General features: G+C 40.5%; 2 protein-coding genes and 1 long non-coding RNA gene across 3 annotated transcripts; 1 reads left to right on the top strand and 2 right to left on the bottom strand.

Moving 5' to 3' along the window:
• Positions 1-22: 22 nt before the first annotated feature.
• Positions 23-3,221, bottom strand: LOC106580768 (uncharacterized). Its single transcript, XR_001322964.3, has 3 exons — positions 2,051-3,221; positions 1,816-1,873; positions 23-1,362 (listed from the first exon to the last, which is right to left on the bottom strand). It is a non-coding gene; the product is annotated as an uncharacterized LOC106580768 (long non-coding RNA).
• A 1,150-nt stretch (positions 3,222-4,371) lies between these two features.
• Positions 4,372-7,445, top strand: LOC106580767 (cytochrome c oxidase subunit 7A1, mitochondrial). Its single transcript, XM_014162158.3, has 4 exons — positions 4,372-4,525; positions 6,568-6,654; positions 7,089-7,173; positions 7,287-7,445. The coding sequence occupies exons 1-4, from the start codon at positions 4,511-4,513 to the stop codon at positions 7,340-7,342; spliced, it is 243 nt and encodes an 80-aa protein (XP_014017633.3). The 5' UTR covers positions 4,372-4,510; the 3' UTR covers positions 7,343-7,445.
• A 250-nt stretch (positions 7,446-7,695) lies between these two features.
• LOC106580765 (calcineurin B homologous protein 2) lies at positions 7,696-12,407 on the bottom strand. The gene is given in 8 exon segments (XM_014162154.3): positions 7,696-9,837; positions 10,101-10,223; positions 10,624-10,685; positions 10,793-10,917; positions 11,197-11,277; positions 11,412-11,443; positions 11,445-11,485; positions 12,101-12,407. Coding segments are annotated over 8 exon segments (585 nt in total). The 5' UTR covers positions 12,168-12,407; the 3' UTR covers positions 7,696-9,783.
• Positions 12,408-22,693: the final 10,286 nt, after the last annotated feature.

Below are 22,693 nucleotides of genomic sequence, written 5' to 3'. Positions count from 1 at the left end.
AAAAAGGTGCTTTCAAATACTCTTCAAGGGTTTTGTAATGTATTTATTTTTAATCTCAAAGCATGTTTTGCAGAAGAAAAATACTGAAAGAACATAAAGTGACTGTATACTAAATTAGTGCCTTAATGTAATCTACCTCAAAGATGTGAGCCCTGCAATTCAACAACTTGCTTATCGTTTGGTTAAGGTGTGCCAGAGCTGGGTAGGTTGAGGTTCAGTTTCCTGGTCCTCTTCATGATGACATCCAAGGGTGAGGTTTTGAGACAGAGGGATCTTCACCTGGACCAACACTTCTCATCCCTGAGAGAAGTGATGGGGTATTCCATTTACACAGCCACAAATAAACAATGTTTCTCTACAACCAATATATTTGAAGCATCAACGCTATTGCTGGATTACACCAAAGGCAAATGGACAACAGTCAAGTGGTGATAATGTGTGGTTTGGTACATTACTACGGTGATGCTTTAGCTTGTTCACAGATTTGTTTGTGCTCTTACCTATTCCATTGCTGACCTTGTCAAGCCAAACAGTTTGGAATGATAGCACAGACAGACTGGCATTCAGGCTAGGGATGCTTACCTTTTCATTTATACACTGAATCTGGACACCAGGGTCATCTCTCCAATGACTGGGGCCAGAGCATGGTTGACTTCATTGCACTGACCAGATGGCAGAACAATGCAGTAAGAGATTTATTCAGCTGAAATTCCTCAAGTTTAATCCTACTTCCTCATGAAAATGTTTTATGTTAAAAGGTATTTGCCTTTTTGTCATAAATAGGAATTGTTTGCCATGTTCTCAGGGTTTCACTTATCTAATGTTTCTGATCTCAACCAAACAAGTTCACTAAAGTGGTTCTATATTATAAGAAACTTACTAAAACCAATGCTGCAAAAAATACAACATTATTGAATTACAATGTTTATGGCCTTCATATCCTTATTTGGATGCAGTGTCTCAGTCTGTACATCCAAATAAGGGAACAGGAAAATCATAATTGAATTTCTGTAAACCCTACAATGCAATGCCAATAGCTGTATTTTAATCCTTTCCCAATGTGATGGGTATTACCTACCTGATAAGACTGGTTACAGGAGGCCTTGATGCCTGCATCCTCTAAGGCTCTGAACAATGGGTAGCAGGTAGCTCAGCCAGAATAAAAATGCAAGCTGTCAACACAGGTTTGACGATGTGTAATGGTGAAACAGGCAGATTAAATGTGTGAATGTGATCAGTGGGGCTGACCGGTCAATATTGAAGCGCTCGCGTAGTTTCAGACATATTTGGAAGTAATGCAAAGGAGAGTTCATGCCCTCCACACAAGCAGCACAGGAGCCATGTTTGATCCATTCATCTTTCCTGTTGGAGAAACACATGCACATTCAGTGACACGCTCTGTTATGTACCTGTAACACATAACCGACATTCTGTTAACCGGAATACAGTAATAACTTATATTCTGTGGCGACCTCCTCTGACTATTTCCATTCAATCTAACGGAGAATATAATGCTAAATTGTATAACAGAGACAGATGGTGGACAGGTAGTATTAAAAGCTGATGAATCACATTTGTAAGAAGACATCAACTGGGTTGGGGTCAATTCGAATTAAAGCCAGTCGATTCAGGAAGTAAACTGACATTCCAATTCAATCATTTAAAAAAGGGCATCTATTTTTAATGACTTCTCCATGACCCGAAAGGAGAAGCTATTTATGTGAAAAATTTACTTCAAAGAAAGAGTGATCTCTGCTGAACACATGGATTCTTCATTGTCCTTTGATGGTGACTGTAACCAGAGACATGCTTTACCTTGAGGTCAGAGTGGAATATTGGCCTGGAGCCGCAACATGTATGAGCTTTCAAAGGCCTAGGTAAAAAAAACATTAAAAAATTCTGATATGAATTGGCATTCTCATTCAGTTTATTAAGATCAGTCAAAAGGTTTTATTCTGATGGGGAATGACAAAAATCAGTTCATATATATAATTAATTTGAATGTACCAATCACACATTTCCCCTTTAAGATAAAAAAAAAGAATAATACCACAGTCCATGGGTAGTCCAGTTCTGGATGTTTGGAGGTATTCTGCATTGAGATTAATTCTTTAGACCCTGTGCAGAGTTAGATTGAGTTAGAATAACAGGAATGGGTGATGTGCTATGGAGAAGTGGTTAAACTCACCAAACAGAAGCTCCCAGGCCACTGCAGAGTCAACTTCAAACACTGCCATGTACAGAACCTGGGAGAGATAGAATGATTCTGTATCCTAATGCCCAAAACTATTTCATATTTCAACATAACAATACATCACACTCAAGTATACTTGTCCAAAAAGATTATAGTCAAAAATCGACATGCACTATAAAAGTTTAAAATAAGTAGTCTTGAATTGAAAAGTATACATTGATCTACATTACACCATTGGATTGGAGTATTTACAATGCAAGATCCTTATCTTACTTTTCCGGCTGGCCTGCTGTCCAGTGGTCAGACTCCAGGGTGAGGGTAAGGACAGTGAGCAAGGCCACCATGAGCAGCACTGACATATTTATTCTATTCTAGGATTGAGTGACATAAAACATATATTGGCTACAATTGTTTGTGAAAAAAAGGCTGAAATATGTTGCTCTCATAAACATTAAAGAAACCGCAAACGTGTCAATTCATAGGAAATGATGCGCTAACAACTTGTGTTCAACGCCAGTTAAAGAGGCATCGTACATTTCACACGGGCATGCCTTACTGTCGAGTCTACACTTTGCTACTTCTTATTATCTTCGTTATCACCTCTAACTACAAACAAGGACAGCTAGAGACATACATGTATGCCTATAAACATCACATTTACAAAAACCCTATAGTACAACTATAACAACTGTGAGACTTTAATACATGTTATGAGACTTACCAGAGACAGTGATCATGTGCGACTGATCTATAAAATGCTAAACCAACTGTTTGCCTGATTTCATGATCACAGCTGGGGAGAGGTGAGACAACATACCCAGTTCCCCTTTCTGAGGACCTCAACCCAGAAATTAAACCAAGACTGTCTGGCTTTGAGACTCTTAAATAATATTGTTCACACAACTGGAAGATGGACAGTGTGCCCTGAAAGCAAGTGAATAAATTAGAATGATGCAAATACAGGAATGATATCACCTACACTACCATTCAAAGGTTTGGGGTCACTTAGAAATGTCCTGGTTTTTGAAAGAAAAGCACATTTTTGTCCAGTAAAATAACATCAAATTGATCAGAAATACAGTGTAGACATTTTTTATGTTGTAAATGACTATTGTAGCTGGAAATGGCTGATGTTTTATGGAATATCTACATAGGCGTACAGAGTTGCAAAGGAAAAAGCCATATCTCAGACTGTCCAATAAAAATAAAAGATTAAGATGGACAAAAGAACACAGACACTGGACAGAGGGACCCTGCCCAGAAGGCCAGCATCCTGGAGTTGCCTCTTCACTGTTGACGTTGAGACTGTTTTTTTTGCAGCTACTATTTAATGAAGAGAACTTGAGAACTTATGAGGCGTCTGTTTCTCAAACTAGACACTCTAACGTACTTGTCCTCTTGTTCAGTTGTGCACTGGGGCCTCCCACTCCTCTTTCTATTCTGGTTAGAGCCAGTTTGCGCTGTTCTGTGAAGGGAGTAGTACACAGCGCTGTACGAGATCTTCAGTTTCTTGGCAATTTCTCGAATGGAATAGCCTTCATTTCTCAGAACAAGAATAGAATGAGGAGTTTCAGAAGAAAGTTCTTTGTTTTTAGCCATTTTGAGCCTGTAATCGAACCCACAAATGCTGATGCTCCAGATACTCAACTAGCATAAAGAAGGCCAGTTTTATTGCTTCTTTAATCAGGACAACTGTTTTCAGCTGTGCTAACATAATTGCAAAAGGGTTTTCTAATGACCAATTAGACTTTTAAAATGATAAACTTGGATTAGCTAACACAACGTGCCATTGGAACACAGAAATGATGGTTGCTGATAATGGGCCTCTATACGCCTATGTAGATATTCCATAAAAAATCTGCCGTTTCCAGCTACAATAGTCATTTACAACATTAACAATGTCTACACTGTATTTCAGATCAATTTGATGTTATTTTAATAGACAAAAATGTTGCTTATCTTTCAAAAACAACGACATTTCTGAGTGACCCCAAACTTTTGAACGGTAGTGTAAGTATAAACTGTCAATGAGAAGCATACATCTTCCAAATAAAGAATTTTACTTAAATTCAAAATAAACATATTTATATTTAGTGTGTGACGACAGAAATCAGTATGAACAACGGCAACCAAAGAAGTCATTTTAGACCTTGGGAGTGAAGACTTGAGCACTTCCATAGTGCTGGGAGAGTTTGGTTTCTCCTGGTGACCATAGTTTGGCTCCTATTCAGAATTGCTGCAATATGTGACTGCACCCTTGTACGGGCCACGGCTAGACAAGCAGCAAGAGGCTTTACACTGAGTACAAACTCCACCATGAATCACCTACTGGTAAAAACTATTTTTCCTAATTGTTCTGTCATTTGAATCATAAAGATTCATAATATTATTAATAGAACCTTAGATCTTATTTGGAAAGGGAAGTACAGTTGGACTAACCTTTGTACCAACCTTTATTAATGTGGAGAGTAGAAGGCAAAATTAGTTGTGCAATCTGTCTTCCTGATTATCTGTTGCTAAGTATTAAATGGAGTAAATAATTCCAAGTATGTGTGGCGGATAAATTAGACGGACCTTGGCCTTAAATAACCTGTTGCAGACCTTGTCTCAGCCCCGGTGGTCGACTGATAGTGAGGCCAGCATATAAGGCACTTTAGACAGTAAAACAAAATGGCTGGTCCCAGGAAATTCTGATGTCATTCTACTGAAATGTAAATAATCTAGATGATCTCTCTGTATGGTCGTATTGGACTCATATTTTCATTCAGATGAAATTTTATTTAAAAAATTGTTCTTGTTATTGTTCTTTTAAAATATCTAGTTTACAAGCTCCTACTGAGAGGTCATATCATTTTAATTATATCCCTCTCACTTCTAGGTGAGGTGGAAAAATGCGATGGTATATTGGTCTTGTATATTTCTATTGATTCACATTTCCTCTATCGGTCCTTTATGATTTCTCTAAGCAAACTGTGCCGTGTCCACATATAGCTTACACACATGCACACAGGGAATCCATTTCAAGGGGAAGGGTGTATTGTTCCTCTCTCCCTCCAAAATATATAACCTAATTGGTTGAGGTCACAGATTTTGTGGCAGTCATTGGCTGGCGGCAATGTCAGTTCTCGCCCTGCTGGTTCATGCCCCCAATTTGACCTGGGTAGATATTACACTGTGGTACAATTCTCTTAAAGGGACAGAACCCAAGTCAACAGAAGTATACAACATGATCTTCAATGAAATGAGAAGGTTTTGCTTGTGATAGTAAAAAGTAGTAAGAGATTCACCTCACAGAGAATGTTTACGTGATACAAAGACCAATAGATTAAAGACTTCAAAAGAGATGACTTTCTTTCAGAACACAAGTCCCCAGTGATGAAATAGTCCTGTTATAATGAATAAGCATAATGGGTCAGAACAAGTGGTATGGGTTGGTATGGTTTGACCTCGATTTTCAACAGATTATCAAATTGACAAAAATGGTTATATACCGGTATGCACTTGATAGTGTCATTTTATAGAATATCGATAGGTGGCCTGATTTCATATTTCATTAGGAGTGACAGATTATCTCTTAAAGGAAGTTGAATCTCTGCCTTGTTTACAGAGAAGGCTTTTATTTTGTTTTTTGTTGTATCTTGGAGGATGTTGATTTAATCAAGCATATTTGAGGTTACAACACAGCTGTCTTTGAAACTAGCATCACTTTGGATGGAAAGCATGTCTAAGATGCCAAAATTGTATATTCACTCAAAAAGTCTAAAACATACTGAAGGTAATACACCTACAAGTATGTGTATTTCCCCCCTGCATGCTGTTAAAATTAAATCAAAAGGAACATTTGTAGTTCTATTTTTTTTGTGTATGCAAACCACTTGTACTTTATTTGGTACTCAAAACATCAACAACAGTTAGAAGGGGATATTTCCTCTCCTAACCAATAGCAGATGTTGTCATGATGAAGACGGAGCGGGAAGTAAGAGTAACCCAAAGTTTTCCATAGCAATTTCCTCTTATAGGAAACAACAGGCTAGTATCACATCTCTTTAAAAGTGAAAGTAGAAAAACAGGGGTGGAACCCCAAAGCTAAACACCATGCTAATATTACCATCTAATCCTGATCATCCATTCTCGAAATAACTTAATATGCTATAGTTATGTTATTATCAAATGATTTATTCTACTAGAAACACTATGAAAACAGCATCTAGCCTCAGCCGCTCAGAAAGCATCCGACCGATTTGTTTTGGACATTTGGAAATTAGGGATGCAAAGGAATGTTTTGTCATAAGCCCTGTATTTTCAATCTAGTTTTTACATCATATGCAGACACAGGGTAACATGGTTAACATGTGACTGTGGGATCCTTTCAGAAGCTGCCCCGGCTGGCTACCAGAGCCTTCAGCACAACAACCAAACAGATGAAGAACAAGGTGCCAGATCATCAGAACCTATTCCAGGTGAGCAAGACATCATTAGGACGCCTGGGTGAGAAACAATCCCAAACGAGGAAAACAAGAGGTGTCTTATCAGTGAATTTAGATATTTATTGGCAATCAAATGGCCAACAATGTCAATCGGAAGTGATTTGAACATGTTTGATCGAGTACTTTACAGCAACATTGACCTGATTTTGAACTACTATGTGTCGTGTTGCGAAATTAATGAATTGCCTGAGGTCCACTGTTGTTGGTCAGCACCCAGAATCTTATCACAGTATTGAACATAGAAAAAGAGCATTACGGGTTTTAAAGGGGCTTGAGGGAATAGTTGTTCTGTTCTGGAATGCAATTTAATTTGGTTTTATCATCACATATCACAAAGTCGGCTTACAATAAAGGCTCCGGTGATTCATGATCATGAATAGGTATTTGACCCCTAACTTTGGTTACAGGCGGACAACTGCTTGCCAGTCCACATCAAGGGAGGGACCACTGATGTCCTTCTCTACCGTCTAACAATGACCAATACCCTCGCAGGTACCTATTACATTCTTCCATCAACGCACTCTGTACATTTAGAGTACTGTGCTGATGGTTTTCTATGCTGCATCGTATATGTTGTAATCATTGTGTCTTTCTGTTCTTTTTAGGCACTGGATATTCCTTATTCTGGATTCTATGTGCCTGTCAGCCGAAGGGCAAATGAGGAAGCCCTGCTAATGCATGTGTTTGTTTAAATCAATTCCACTTTATGACCGTCTTCTAATGTAATGGGACACTTTATGTACAGAATAAATCTCTCTATTATGCCTCTGTTTCAAGGCAAGCCCTATTTTCCTCTATCGACCCATGTGTCATTTCACTTAAACCTCAGTGAAAAGATCTATTCCTGCCATTATAAGGAACATTTCATATGGAACAAACTTTGAAAATAACCCCATGTTACATGGCCGTAGGTAGCGAACGGGAGGTGTGTCTATTTGAATCAGTAACATCAAAAAGCTAAATGTACTGATGCTTGAAATATGATAATCAGTTGCAAAAAATACTCCAGCCAAATACCAAAAGGGTTATTTAATTAAGATTCCATGTATCTGACCAAAAAATTCTGAGATTTGAGAAATACATTTTGGCACACATTAGTTCAAATGCCATCCAGTCAGTCACAAACAGACCCTTTCATTACTCTGGGTCAAAATGTAGACATTCGTTTTGTTGGACTGTCTCGAAATCGAATCTATTGAAACAATTAGAGCCAAGCTTAAGTTTTTCATGGTTTTTTCTCCTCATAAGCAACTCAGAAAATGAATGCTACAACTTACAATAATATTAATTGGTAGAAATATTCCATCACTTTCGTACTCGTATGTATAGTTCTCAAGTTCAGTATAATTGGACACCGACTGCTACATCTAGATACTTATTACAGTAAAGTCTTAGAACACAATCATTCCAGGGTTTTTCTTTATTTGTACTATTTTCTACAATGTAGAATAATAGTGAAGACATAAAAACTATGAAATAACACATATGGAATCAAGTAGTAACCAAAAAAAGTGTTAAACAAATCAAAATATATTTTATATTTGAGATTCTTCAAAGTAGTCATCCTTTGCCTTGATGACAGCTTTGCACACTCTTGACATTCAACCAGCTTCATGAGGTAGTCACCTGGAATGCATTTCAATTAAAAGTTAATTTTTGGAATTTCCTTCCTTCTACATGCGTTTGAGTCAGTCAGTTGTGTTGTGACAAGGTAGGGGGGTATACAGAATATAGCCCTATTTTGTAAAAGACCAAGTCCACATTATGGCAAGAACAGCTCAAATAAGCAAAGAGAAATGACAGTCCATCATTACTTTATGACATGAAGGTCAGTCAATACAGAACATTTCAAGAACCTTGAAAGTTTCTTCGAGTGCAGTCGCAAAAACCATCAAGCACTATGATGAAACTGGCTCTCATGAGGACTGCCACAGGAATGGAAGACCCAGAGTTACCTCTGCTGCAGAGGATAAGTTCATTAAAGAGTTACCAGCTTCATAAATTGCAGCCCAAATAAATGCTTCACAGACTTCAAGTAACAGACATCTCAACATCAACTGTTCAGAGGAGACTATGTGAATCAGGCCTTCATGGTCGAATTGCTGTAAAGAACCCACTACTAAAGGACACCAATAATAAGAAGAGACTTGCTTGGGCCAAGAAACACGAGCAATGGACATTAGACTGGTGGAAATTTGTCCTTTGGTCTGGAGTCCAAATTGGAGAAATTTGGTTCCAACTGCCGTGTCTTTGTGAGACGCGTGTGGGTGAACGGATGATCTCTGCATGTATATTTCCCACCGTAAAGCATGGAGGAGGAGGTGTTATGGTGTAGGGGTGCTTTGCTGGTGACACTGTCAGTGATTTATTTAGAATTCAGACTGTTGGAAAAGCATTCCAGGTGAAGCTGGTTGAGAGAATGCCAAGAGTGTGCAAAGCTGTCATCAAGGCAAAGGGTGGCTATTTGAAGAATTTCTAAAAAATATATATATTTTGATTTGTTTAACACTTTTTTTTGTTTAATTCCATATGTGTTATTTCATAGTTTTGATGTCTTCACTATTATTCTACAATGTAGAAAAGAGTAATAATAAAGAAAAACCCTTGAATGAGTAGACGTTCTAAAACTTTTGACCGGTAGTGTACTTCCAAAAATTAACAAGGAAGAGTGAATTTCAAGTATCTGTTTCCCTTCATAAAAGCTTATGTTTGCCCTTGTCAAAACTAACATGTTTATTTTGTTTCTACAATTGTAAAGCGACTTTGGGTCCTTGATTACCACGAAATAAGTCCCATGTATAATTACTATTATTAAATTACATTTTATTGTATTATATAAAAGCAGTTACTATGTAGTTATACAGTGGGGCTCTAGTACAGTTAGACTTTGGAACATGATGCCCATATTCCAGTATGCTGTAAAAAACATATTAAGTTACAGCATATTATTCAGTCATTTAAGGTATTTAGTGTTAGTCATCCAGTTAAAGGAATCAGTAATATTTCCCTGCTGAAGCCTTGTTTTTACCATGGAGGGATGAGTACACACAAAGTGGGCTACATCTCCATGAACAGTCAGTTGACCCAGTGCAACCACTCTAGCTAGCGCAGGAAGCGAATGCTCATCTTATGGTCGATGTTCACCTTCTCCAGGGACTGTAAGGAGACGGAAAAGCCAAAGTTAGACTGAGTGGAATGGTGGGATTGGTATATTACATCAGAAGCAAATGCAGCCACTGAATATGAGAGAGGATGGGAAAAATACTGTCATCGCACAAGGTACCGTATGCTGTTTGACTACAGCAATGGCCGACATCATTTTCTATGGGCATGAACTTTGTATGGCTTAGGATTCTGGGTGCCCTGTGCTGCAATGCACCATGTTGATATGTCAGTCTTAGAGCTCTACCCAGTGGTACCTTGCGGAACTCCTCAAAGGAGATGGCATCGTCCTTGTCCAGGTCAGCCTCCTGGATGGTGCGGTCGGCAATGCTCTCTAGCTGCTCCTCCGTCACCTGCATCTCCAGCATGGACCGCAGCACCTGTCAATCACCCTCAGCTGTTAATCACATCCCAAACCCATGGAGAATGGCTTCATTGTATTGTATAGGGCCCTCAAATTTAAATCCTGACTATGAAACCAGTTCAACTGCTTTTTTCCCCCCATTCTTCCGCTCTAATCAGGGCCTGATTTAGACCTGAGACAAAAGGTGGGTTCAATACATTTTCAGGTAGAACAGAAAACCAGCAGGCTCCGGACCTCAAAGTGTAAGATTTGAATACCTCTGATATAGGGTGTTGGCATTTCAGACATAAACCAGGTCTTGTATGTCCCTACAATTTACAACAGAGAAACAATTTACATCACTAACTATTAGTGGTATATTGTGTTGCTCACCATACAGAGCATTATTGTCAGTAAAGCTAACGTTTATAATGGACCTGTAGAAGCTCAGCTCTGGAGATTTTTCCATCTTTGTCTTGGTCATATAGTTGGAAGGCAACTGAAAGGAAGGAGAAAACCAGGGGGGATCTGATTGAGTTGAATTTTAATGCTAAAATCTATTTTGTGAGTCAACCACAACAACAACAAAAATGCCAGAGGACTCACACTGGAGTTTACTGGTCCTACTGTTGACAGGTTCAGGCATACTGGGATCTTTGGGACGTTTTTGGTCCGCAGGTCGGAAGTGGGCCAGGATCCTCACAAAGGAGTGGAAGTCCACTGTTTCCTGTCTGTGAGAGAGATTATGTTAAGACCAAAACCTGCTTGCATTCCAAACGTACAGGATACAAGGATATTAAAAAAGAGAAAAGTTTATTGTTGCACAGAATTGACTGAAGTTAAATCAATATTTAGTCTTGTTGATTGTGTTTTTTTTTTTAATGAGACCTACAAAAAGCCTGGACTTATATTACAGCGAAAATGGACATTAACCTTCACGTTACCATTTCATTGGTGAGGTTATCAAGGCAGCAATTTTACTCAAACCTGTAAGAAATGTTGTTCTATACCCTGGAGAGAAGAAAGCCCCAATGATCCGATCCCCGATGGGGTTCATCGCCAACCTATTAATGGCTCCAAAATCCTGCGGGCTTCACAGTAATGGGCATAAAACAAAGATAGGACATTCAGACATAAGAATTATTATTATTCTGACATGCACCGTTTTAGTCAACACTGGTTCAACAAACAAACTCCATAAAGCTGACATGGTCCCACCACTTACCTGAGATGGCCTGTCTTTTCCTTGTCCAATTCCCTCGAAACGGTCATAAAGTCGAACAACGTGTGCAGGGGTGACTATGTTAATGAGAAAACAAGAGAACCATCGATTCATGCTATTAGTATTAGTAATGGGCAGGACAGCGGCACACCAAACCATTTAATCAATATATGCAATAGCCATAGAGGCCAGTTCATTGCTCAGGATTGCATTCAAGCTAACACTCCATGAATTATTCAAGCATTTATAAAGGCCAAGTTATTAATTTACCTACAACTTCTCAAAACCACATGTATATGTCAATAGAAGTCTCTGTTCAAAGCTTAGATATTCAATACTGTATTTGGTTGGGTAAGACACATGCGTATTTTGGTCAGTCAAAGTTGTGCGCGCAATTTGCGCACCTGTCAAACATCACTCTTATCGCTGCGAAAGCTATTAATAATTTGGACACATTTCAAAATATCTGCGCTCTAAAACATTTAGGAAAAAAATGCAATAGAAGGCATTGAAAAACTGGGCTCCATATAGCTGTAACAAAAACATTCATAATGAAATCCCCGTTATACGCCCACTCCCAAAGATTTGTCTTCGAATTTGGCATAAACAATGACGTGATTGTACAATCGTGACAATCTCAATACAGATTTTCTAGTAGTCTAAACTACAGTCCTACCCGTCCGAGAACTTACAACCCGTTTCTTGCATTAATTCTTTGACGTTTGGAATTTTTGACAGGGTGGAGTTTGTCGAGCCCATTTCTACAGAAAAGAAAACAATAACAGCTGCTTCACTCGACACATAAATATCACGTCCCAGAACTTCTGATTTTCCTGTTAACTTCCCAATGCATGTAGTTTAGAAATTATACACGACTGTAGCTATGAAATAAACTTTAGTATCGTCGACTAGAGCAAGAGTATATTGAACGTCAATTCAGTCAGTTCACCGCTAATGATAGGCATCATATCTATCCAATCGCTGTTAAACCGAGGGGACCAAATGACCAATGGGGTCGTGATTTATATGTTTTCAAGAACACAAATTCAACCAAGTCTGTTCTTACAACAGATCTCCAAGATTGATATCTAATTTTATCAACAGCCTGGATTTACTATCCAGCATGGATAGCATTATATATAACAAAGTGGATCTTTGAATAATATATTTACATTATGGCTATATTATCACTAACAGCCTACTACCAACACAAATCCATTACATAATAGAATATTTAACCCAATGATTGCAATAGGCTACTAGCCTGTATGCTCCTGAGTAGCTTGACAATCACTATACTGTCCAACACAATGTTACACGCAAATCAAACATGCTTTGTAGACGTTGTATCAGTGGTCATTTGACACTAGATGGCACCATCCCTTTCAGATATCAAGGAACCATTGGCTGCTACAGCATAGCAGGACAGTGTGTGCATTGTGAGTGGTCTTGTTTAAGGATGGGACAGCTCTGAGAGGTTATCAGTTGGAAAGCTGGTTTGTGTGTCATGAGTCAATGAACTGGTCTGCATATTCGGCATGCTGCTATTCCCAAACCATTATTAGATAAGAGTTCATGTGACTCGAGGATCCAGATCGAGAAGATCGAGAAGTCCATTGGAAACTGTTCCTTCTGAATGAACCTGGTGCTATAAAATCCAGAGGCGACACGTTTCCAAATCAACACAGTTATGTGTATTTCTCTTCATCAACAAAAATCCTGGATGACACACATTTTTGCTGATAATTTGTCAGCAACGGTTTAAATGTGTTTATATTACCGGCAACACTGATGCTTGCCTTGCTTATGTATTTATATAGTCCTAGACTGTTTGAATCACTCCATTTGCTGAACTTCACATTTGAACCATTAAAATGCCTTTGTGGACTAGAAAGATTGCTTCCAACAACAAGAACATTTTAGTTGGCCTACTCACACCAAATTTCAACACTAATAACAAAGCAAACATATCAATGCCCCTTTTCTGTCCACAAATGTCTATCGTAAACAAACATCTCTCCCTTGTAGCTGATTTATATCTATTTTTTCGAATTTATTGGGCTGGATAAGCAATGGGGAGTGTCTCACAATCTCTTACATGAAATAGACATGAAATCCATCCACTCTGCTACTGCTGTCATACCCCAAAAAATAGCTAGATATATTAATTCAGGCCACCTTCATTCAACCAAATAGTAGTGTAATAACACAAGGAAATATGAGAGATGTAACCAGGACGACTGACTAGATGCCAAAGGGCTCCATGCCATGTAACCAGGGCTCCATGCCATGTAACCAGGGCTCCATGCCATGTAACCAGGGCTCCATGCCATGTAACCAGGGCTCCATGCCATGTAACCAGGGCTCCATGCCATGTAACCAGGGCTCCATGCCATGTAACCAGGGCTCCATGCCAAAGCAGCCAGCCAGAAAAGACCTCTCAGCCCTCATGATCACACTCCTAAGTGCCCAAGAGAGACATTAGCAAGCTGCTCCCCATGTCTTGTTCTATTATTACTTGTTAACATACACCATATGTGGCGAGTCACACACTCAGGAGCCACAGCACTAACATACTGGATGGAGCTGGATATTCCTTCCATATTGGAATGTACAGAGAGTTAGGAAGTAAGAGTGTCAGAGTGGTCCAGTCAGTGCTCTCCACTCAACGAGTGAGAGAGCAAGGGTTTTTCTTCTCCTGTCTTGTTCAATTCCTCATTGGTGGCAGAGGTGAACATGCAGGGTGGTTCACTAGATGTTAGCACGCCCACCTCCTCCAGACTAGACACACACACACACGCACGCACACAGCACAAAGAAGAAGTCAGACTCAAATTTAGCACATTGTCGGCTGTCCAGTGTGCTGCTGTATAACGTGCCTCGGATTGAATCCTGGCCTTATACAAATGCTTATTATTATTACACAAGTAAACAGCCTCTACATTTGGCAGGCTGTTCATTTTGGAGAGCTGGCATTTTTCCCAGATAACATCTCATTTTTCACCACTTAAAGTTTTGTTTATCTTAACTGACACCAGTAACTCAGAGCCCCCATACATTTTTTCTCCCTATGAGAAGTTGACCCATGTACAATAATACATCAGGAGTATTTCAAATGGCCAAAGGAGTGAGTTGCCTTCAGTACAACTTTGCAGGATCAAGAAAAGTTCTGTAGACCTTGTAGTGGTACAGTAAACTGAGCATTCTGGACTCTTGACATGCATGCGTTGTTCTGTGCCAATAGTCTTTATTCTATGATAGGAGATTATTCCATGTTTATCTTTCATTTATGTTCTATATTTCTTGTTTCCTATAATCCACACCTTTTCAATTAAACTTTCTGATAGCAGCCAGAAAAGTGAAACTATCTAGGCTCCTAGGTTCCGTTTCATGACATGTGCCACGGGTCACTGACAAGGTATGACACATAACACAAAGATTGAAATTCATTCCAGCTTTCTAGTAGTCACTCATGGGGAATTTTGTTTGGCCATTTTTTTGCATTTAACCTTCAAATGCATTAAGACGAATGGCTCTTTAATGCCCCTGACAACAGAAGGCAATGAATAACCAACAAGACAGGCTTTGATTGGAACCTGTCTCTCCAAAGCATCTACTAACTGCAGAGAACAGATTAACAGAACAAGAGTTCTTAAATATAAAAACGGACTGAGGAAATCCCGCCTCTTTGATTTTGAGTAATTTGCACAAACTTTCTCTCGTGGCGGTTTTGTCCTTGGTGCCACAAGCAATGAAAGTGAAAGCATGTCAGAGGCTGGGTTGGGCAGTGTGCCAATTGGGAAAGAATGAAGTGTTCCTGGCTATTTGAACTTTGACCCCGCCCAGCCATGGCTGATAAAAGACTTGTAAACACCGTCCTCAGTCTGAGTGAATGGGAAGGTCAGCTCTGGTTCCGCTCATCTCAAACTAAAGGCATCACAGGCAGAGAACCTCTCAGCCTGTCTGAACTGGAAAACTACAACATTTTCAATTGTCTTATATGTCATGTCAGGTTAAGCATAGACATTATGTTATATAACTTTAAAAAGCAGGAAGAGCAGTTCAACGTTTAGTGTCATGCCAGGTTGTCAGCAAGTTGTCTTCATTACACCCCCTGTATATCCTGAGAATGTAATAACAATAAGAAAAATACCTCACAGTTAATGATTTAAAATATCTATATATGTCTAAATGATAGGCTACCCTTTGATTAATAACAATGACCAATATTAATATGGGTAAATAATAATGCATTATGCAAGAGGATGGCGCTCCACCAGGGTGCTCCACATCCTTTCCCTCGGTGGTCCTCGCTGGCGCCCGCATACATTTAGGAGCCATTCTTGGTCAACTCCCGCCATGCGACCTGAGCAGGCGACACTCGCAATGTCTCAAGTATGCTCAGCTGCAAACTGGGTCAATAAACCGTGGCGAGGGAGTCTGTTGGCCTGTCTGTCTCCCCCCTCGTCTGTCGGGCTGGGACTGGAACTGGGTGGGGGAGTTACGTGGAGCTGAAGAAGGGGTGTCCTGCAGAGCTGGGGCAGGCTGATAATGAAGGGAGAACATTCCGGGCCAGTGGAGTGCAAGAGAGACCAGACTCAATGCGACAGGCACAGGAAATAACAGTGAGCGGGGGCCCCTATGCTACAACTACCTATCTCCAAAACCTCACTTCAGACACATCAGTGCCCTGTCTAAACAAGATCCCCTTTTACTTTGTTTACTTGAGGCCACACTCCAAGGCCACCATGATACAGACCCCTCTCCAAACCAACCATTACACACCATAACTATCCACTAGCTTGTCTTGGCATAGCATATCTAAACTACAATTTACAACAAGGAAAATCCAGATGAAACATTGTATCCCAAAACCCCATCCAACATCCCGAGGCCCATCAGACCATGATGCACCACCCTGTCCCCACAATGCACTGAGCAGTTCTGGCTAATGAAGATGCCATCCAGATGAAAGGGCAGCCATGGGGGGCACAAGTTGAGGCCAGGAGGTTCCTGTGGCTTGTAAGCCCTCCCCTACCTCCCTCAGCTAATGATGAAGTTTCCATCTAACACAAGGGAGCTAAATGAAATGGTAAAGGGGCGCTGGGGCCACCAGGTGGGCAGGGGGGTGGCTCTCCGGTGTTGAACGCTGTGGAAGCCCTTTTAATCAAGTAATGCCCTGGAGAAGGGCCCATCTGGGACATCTGTGAGGTGCTGCTAGAAAGGGGGTTTGGCAGGGTGGCATGTTTGTTGCTTGTTTACACTAATTTCCCAGTTGAAGAAGTTTCTCTCCCCTGTGCCAAACGATGGATTATAAAACGACTCCTCCTTCCTCACCACAAACGCACCTCAAAGTCAAAGTGCTTAACATAACTCTGTGACGGCTCCAAACATAGCTACCCCCTCTCTGAGGGGACGGTTCAGTGCCAGGCTGAGATTTCTCTTCTCATTTGGAAGTGGGCGCTAAAAAAGTGCTAAAGAAAAAAAATCATGCACAATAAAGCTTAGGAGAGAACAAACCGGAGCGTGCTCCTTGCTTGCCTCGCTGACAGATGGCGGGGGAGGAGAAGGTTTCTTGGAAGAGGACCAGCTCTTAATTATTGAGCGTCTGAATGGAAGGCGATCGGCTCATTAGCAAGGAGCAGGCTGACATGGACCCTCCCCGCGCCGCTCTGCACTGGGGGCTGACAGCCATGCCCCGGGACCCTAATTGCGCAAATTGCTGGAGCACGGTCACTGCCAAACCACCTCCCCACCACCACACTGAGGGTGGGGGGTTGGGGGTGATGGTGATGGAGGTGTTGGTTGGAGTTATGCCCTTGTTGCCCCACAGGTCTCAAGCGCACAAGAAAAAAAGACGTTAAGGAAAGTGAGTGACCCTCCATTTAGGTAACTTCAGGCCTTGAGTGTGGGATACTACTGGGTCAAAGAAAGACAATATTGGATAAATGAGTTACGTCTGGAACCCAATGGAAGAGACAGCAAAAGCCGTGGTGCTCCTATAGTTTTGGTTCAGTCTGTTTAAACCAATCATTTATACACACATCATTGGTCCCCAAAAAATTGCTAGCTTTATGTGGCATGGGTTGGTCTCCACTAAAGGGGGGTATTGAAAGGAAACAAGTTAGCGTGCGAAGCCTGTTTCCTCCTGCTTTTCTAAACACTTAATCATTGTTGTATGAATAATGTATTAGGCAGATACGAAAATACCTGGCCTCAGTCTTCGAGTGATTTAATTCATTCCAGAATAGTCTCCAATCTTACTAAGTCCATTTCCAAGTAAGCCCTCCTCTATGGGCCAGATTGAATTTCCAAGATAATGCATCTATTTATCCATAGCCGCTTTATATCTGAGTAAACAGCAACTGTGCTGTCATTCAATACACTGGTATTCTTTGCACTCTGGATAATATCCCATGTCTGGGTTGCACTCTCATTTGGATGTCTCAACGTTTCTGTAAAAGTTTCAACACATTCTCAAAGAAGAAGCACCTACAATCCCGTCCTCATCATTGGGTATTCGTAGTAGCACCTAGCACCAGATGCAGGTTTAGATCTGATGTGGCGCAAAGCTATTTTTGTCCCTTGATTATGGTACTGGGAAACCACAGTGTGCCTTTGTAATGAGTCACGCTGTGTAACTATTGTAAACTACACTGGTTTTTCCTGCTTGGGGCTTTTGGACACACTAGTTGAATTAACATTGTTTCCACACGTCGAATTGACGTCTGTGCCCAGTGGGTGGTCACTGTATGTCAAAGACTTGGTCATACATGTCAGTTTTTCAATTTTCCTATGTAAAAAATGCTTTTACAGTCACAACTTTTACCATCAAGGCCAAGTCTGGAAAAACCTAAACTTGCATTTTCAGCAAATATGTAAGCATCTAACAAGTAAAGAGCGGAGTTAATGGCTAACATATGGAGGACAAAGACAGGCCTACATGTACTACGGTCTGGTTTCAATCCGTAGCGCTGAAGAGCTGCTCTACAGGGTGATAGAAATCGAAAGGCAATGCTCCCACGTTAGTGGAGACTGCATTCATGGTAAACGCTGCACATGTCAGCTCAAATCGAAAGGACCTTTACATTTCAATTGCGCTAGAGCGCTGAACATCAGTGATATGGATTGAATCCAGCCCTAGGTCATGATAATGTCTTGAGTTAGTGTATGTGAGTGTCTTACGATTAGGCATCTGACTTGAAGAGGTATACCGTCAGCCATATCTAACAGTGGGGAGACTACCAAAGCCACAGACGTATTTCCATAAAGAGGCATGAAAACTTCTCTTCATTTATCGTCTACACATCAACCTGTCTAAAAAAACAACAACAAAAAAAACTTACGAGAGGGATTTTCCAAGCCCCTTCAGTTGAAACTGGTTTCTTTACTTAACGAACTCCAGTCAGACCTGAAGATTTACAATAAGTGGTAATTACTGGATACGATTGGGACTCAACTAAACAAATTTGTGTGCCATGTTTCAGAAGAATAAACAGTAACATCCGGTTGAACTTCCTCTTTGACTGCGTCAGCATTGACTCACCGGACTCTCTGTCCAATCTAATAGTGGATTGGGAAAAGGGGGAAATCCCAGGGTGACAGGTGTTAAAACGTTGCTAAAGAGGTGTTGTTGAGGGATGTTCGAAGGAACACGGTTCTCCTGAAGGAACATGTCAGGACTGAAACAGATACCCTCAGACTTCCTCCTCCAAAGAGAACTGAGATTCTTAAAATATTCTCATAACAAGCTGCTGACGACAACATACTTAGCCTAGACCTAGTGAATACATTTGGCCACATTAGTAAGTAATGTTGTTCCACGTCTGTTTAGCTATTCCACACTATCATTACCTTTGCCACTGTGAAACTATTCATGCACGTCACAGGGATTTCATCTGACATTCAGTCCTACCAAAACAGTTATATGTAGGACAGACTTTATCCTAAACTATAATCCCCCGCATCTCAGCTTCACTATGATGCTGAACGTTTTCAGTGTGGCATGGTATTTAACCTCGTCACTCTCTTAACTGCTATGTTCATGCCATGTCATGTTTAATGGACAAGCACAAGGCAGCAGTGTCTTTGTCTAGCGTAAGCGAACGTTGGCTGCTCGCCAAGTTATGAGTCAGCAACACACTACTTCCTCTTTACTGCGATAAGTTACACATTTGCACTATGATAAGATCCCCCCTTCCCTTTTCTGGGAAGACCTTTACAAGTATTGGATTTTCCAACCACAAAGTCAGTGTCACTGTCATTTCAACACTATTAAAGCTATGTGGTGAACCAGATATTTGAGGAATATTACAATATGTAATCACCTATTACACATCTATTAATGATGTTTAAGCATTAGTACACATTAAAAACCTGTTTTCTCTACCTTTATGCAGTTTATTGACACTAGATATAAATCAACCTTTCCCAACACAGAAAATAAATGTGGGTCTGCACAAATGCTTGCGTGTGCATGCCGTTATTCATATCTTAGTATCTACCTGCAGAGAAAAGGGCAGCAGAACGCTGGTGTGATTTCTTCACTGTGACCTGCATGGTAAAGACAGAATAGGGGAAAGTTAGTAGTACAGTCAGAGAGAGAACTGAGATCTCAAGGAGCTCGTGACAACACTTCGCCTATGGGCGATGTCTTCCCAAGGAACAATCTCAATGATGGATGCACTGTAACCACCAATTGTGCAAGTTCTCCCACTTAAAAAGTTAAGAGAGGCCTGTAATTTTCATCATAGGTACACTTCAACTATGACAGACAAAATGAGAAAAACAAATCCAGAAAATCACATTGTAGCAATTTTAATGAATTTATTTGCAAATTATGGTGGAAAATAAGTATTTGGTCAATAACAAAAGTTTATCTCAATACTTTGTTATACACCCTTTGTTGGCAATGACACAGGTCAAACGTTTTCTGTAAGTCTTCACAAGGTTTTCACACACTGTTGCTGGTATTTTGGCCCATTCCTCCATGCAGATCTCCTCTAGAGCAGTGATGTTTTGGGGCTGTCGCTGGGCAACACGGACTTTCAACTCCCTCCAAAGATTTTCTATGGGGTTGAGATCTGGAGACTGGCTAGGCCACTCCAGGACCTTGAAATGCTTCTTACAAAGCCACTCCTTCGTTGCCCGGGCGGTGTGTTTGGGATCATTGTCATGCTGAAAGACCCAGCCACATTTCATCTTCAATGCCCTTGCTGATGGAAGGAGGTTTTAACTCAAAATCTCACGATACATGGCCCCATTCATTCTTTCCTTTACACTGATCAGTCGTCCTGGTCCCTTTGCAGAAAAACAGCCCCAAAGCATGATGTTTCCACCCCCATGCTTCACAGTAGGTATGGTGTTCTTTGGATGCAACTCAGCATTCTTTGTCCTCCAAACACGATGAGTTGAGTTTTTACCAAAAAGTTATATTTTGGTTTCATCTGACCATATGACATTCTCCCAATCCTCTTCTGGATCATCCAAATGCTCTCTAGCAAACTTCAGACGGGCCTGGACATGTACTGGCTTAAGCAGGGTGACACGTCTGGCACTGCAGGATTTGAGTCCCTGGCGGCGTAGTGTGTTACTGATGGTAGGCTTTGTTACTTTGGTCCCAGCTCTCTGCAGGTCATTCACTAGGTCCCCCCGTGTGCTTCTGGGATTTTTGCTCACCGTTCTTGTGATCATTTTGACCCCACGGGGTGAGATTTTTCGTGGAGCCCCAGATCGAGGGAGATTATCAGTGGTCTTGTATGTCTTCCATTTCCTAATAATTGCTCCCACAGTTGATTTCTTCAAACCAAGCTGCTAACCTATTGCAGATTCAGTCTTCCCAGCCTGGTGCAGGTCTACAATTTTGTTTCTGGTGTCCTTTGACAGCTCTTTGGTCTTGGCCATAGTGGAGTTTGGAGTGTGACTGTTTGAGGTTGTGGACAGGTGTCATTTATACTGATAAATTCAAACAGGTGCCATTAATACAGGTAACGAGGGGAGGACAGAGGAGCCTCTTAAAGAAGAACTTACAGGTCTGTGAGAGCCAGAAATCTTGCTTGTTTGTAGGTGACCAAATACTTATTTTCCACCATAATTTGCAAATAAATTCATTAAATATCCTACAATGTGATTTTCTGGATTTCTTTTTCTCATTTTGTCTGTCATAGTTGACGTGTACCTATGATGAAAATTACAGGCCTCTCTCATCTTTTTAAGTGGGAGAACTTGCACAATTGGTGGCTGATTAAATACTGTTTTGCCCCACTGTATGTGGTTTGGTTTGATATGGCCTTCAGTTTTGAAGCCAATCTGGAATTTCTGGATTTTGAAAGAAGAGGAGAGGTGTAGAAAAATCAGGGTAATTACAAGGAACTTAACGCTGCTTGATATCAACTCTTAGTGCTTCACTGTTCTCAAGGACCAAAGGGTGAACCAAACAGCGTATCGCATCACATTGGACTGTAGCCTATTTAGTCTTATCTGAATATATGTTGTCGTTGTTTTGATAAGAGTCACTAATTGCAAAAACAGTGGAATTTAGATGTTTCCCACAGAGTCAGTGTTATACTATACTGGTTCAATTATATTTAGTAATTTTGTCCTGAGATTCCTGATCCGCATGGAGATTAGGTATTTAGTTAGTTTTTAAATGCTTGTAATGCCCTATATGCAAAAGCTCAAGAACATTTCATTGCATTAGGCTACTTTTAGGAATTATCTGGTTTATGTTAGATCAATCTTCAATATCTAATTTATACCGTTTTTATTAAGTCAACAGTTGTTTCTTCACTGCTTGCATAGTTTAGGCCTAATTGGCAGAGTAGGTTATATGCCCAAGTAGACGGCCATTGTTATGCCATAAAGAACTTTTGAGACCAAGGCCATGGGAAAATCCAGTCCCAAGATCTAGAAAATGGAAATTTTTTGAAATATACTTCCCTACTATTTGTCAAGTCATATGTTTACAATGATTTTTGACATGTTCTATCTTCCTTGTTTATGTGACTCACCTCTGGCACGTGCGGTATGAAGATATCCTTCAACAGAAGTGATAAATACGCCTGGGCAGTTCCAACGCAGTTACACGTCCGACACCGCCAAAATATCACCCATCAGCATTCTTCTTACTGAACCACATGACCTTTGATTTGGAGGTGTTCAGAACAAAGATAAGGGCAGAGAAAGCTTGTTGGAGACTAAAAAAGCTTTTTTGTAGACCGTTTAACACAACATCTGGGGAGGGGCCAGCTGAGTATAAGACTGTATCATCTGCATATACATGGATG

The sequence above is a fragment of the Salmo salar genome, chromosome 20 (assembly GCF_965601325.2).
Source record: "Salmo salar chromosome 20, fSalSal1, whole genome shotgun sequence".
Taxonomy (NCBI): Eukaryota; Metazoa; Chordata; class Actinopteri; order Salmoniformes; family Salmonidae; genus Salmo; species Salmo salar.
The sequence above is the reverse complement of the archived record's forward strand: the minus strand, read 5'-3'. Positions and strand labels throughout refer to the sequence as shown.

What these genes read in the sequence shown, in the direction of transcription:
- LOC106580767 (XM_014162158.3), top strand. An exon ending in ATCATCAGAACCTATTCCAG is followed by an intron (nt 6,655 to 7,088) that starts GTGAGCAAGACA and finishes CTTTGGTTACAG; the next exon opens with GCGGACAACTGCTTGCCAGT. An exon ending in AATGACCAATACCCTCGCAG is followed by an intron (nt 7,174 to 7,286) that starts GTACCTATTACA and finishes TGTTCTTTTTAG; the next exon opens with GCACTGGATATTCCTTATTC.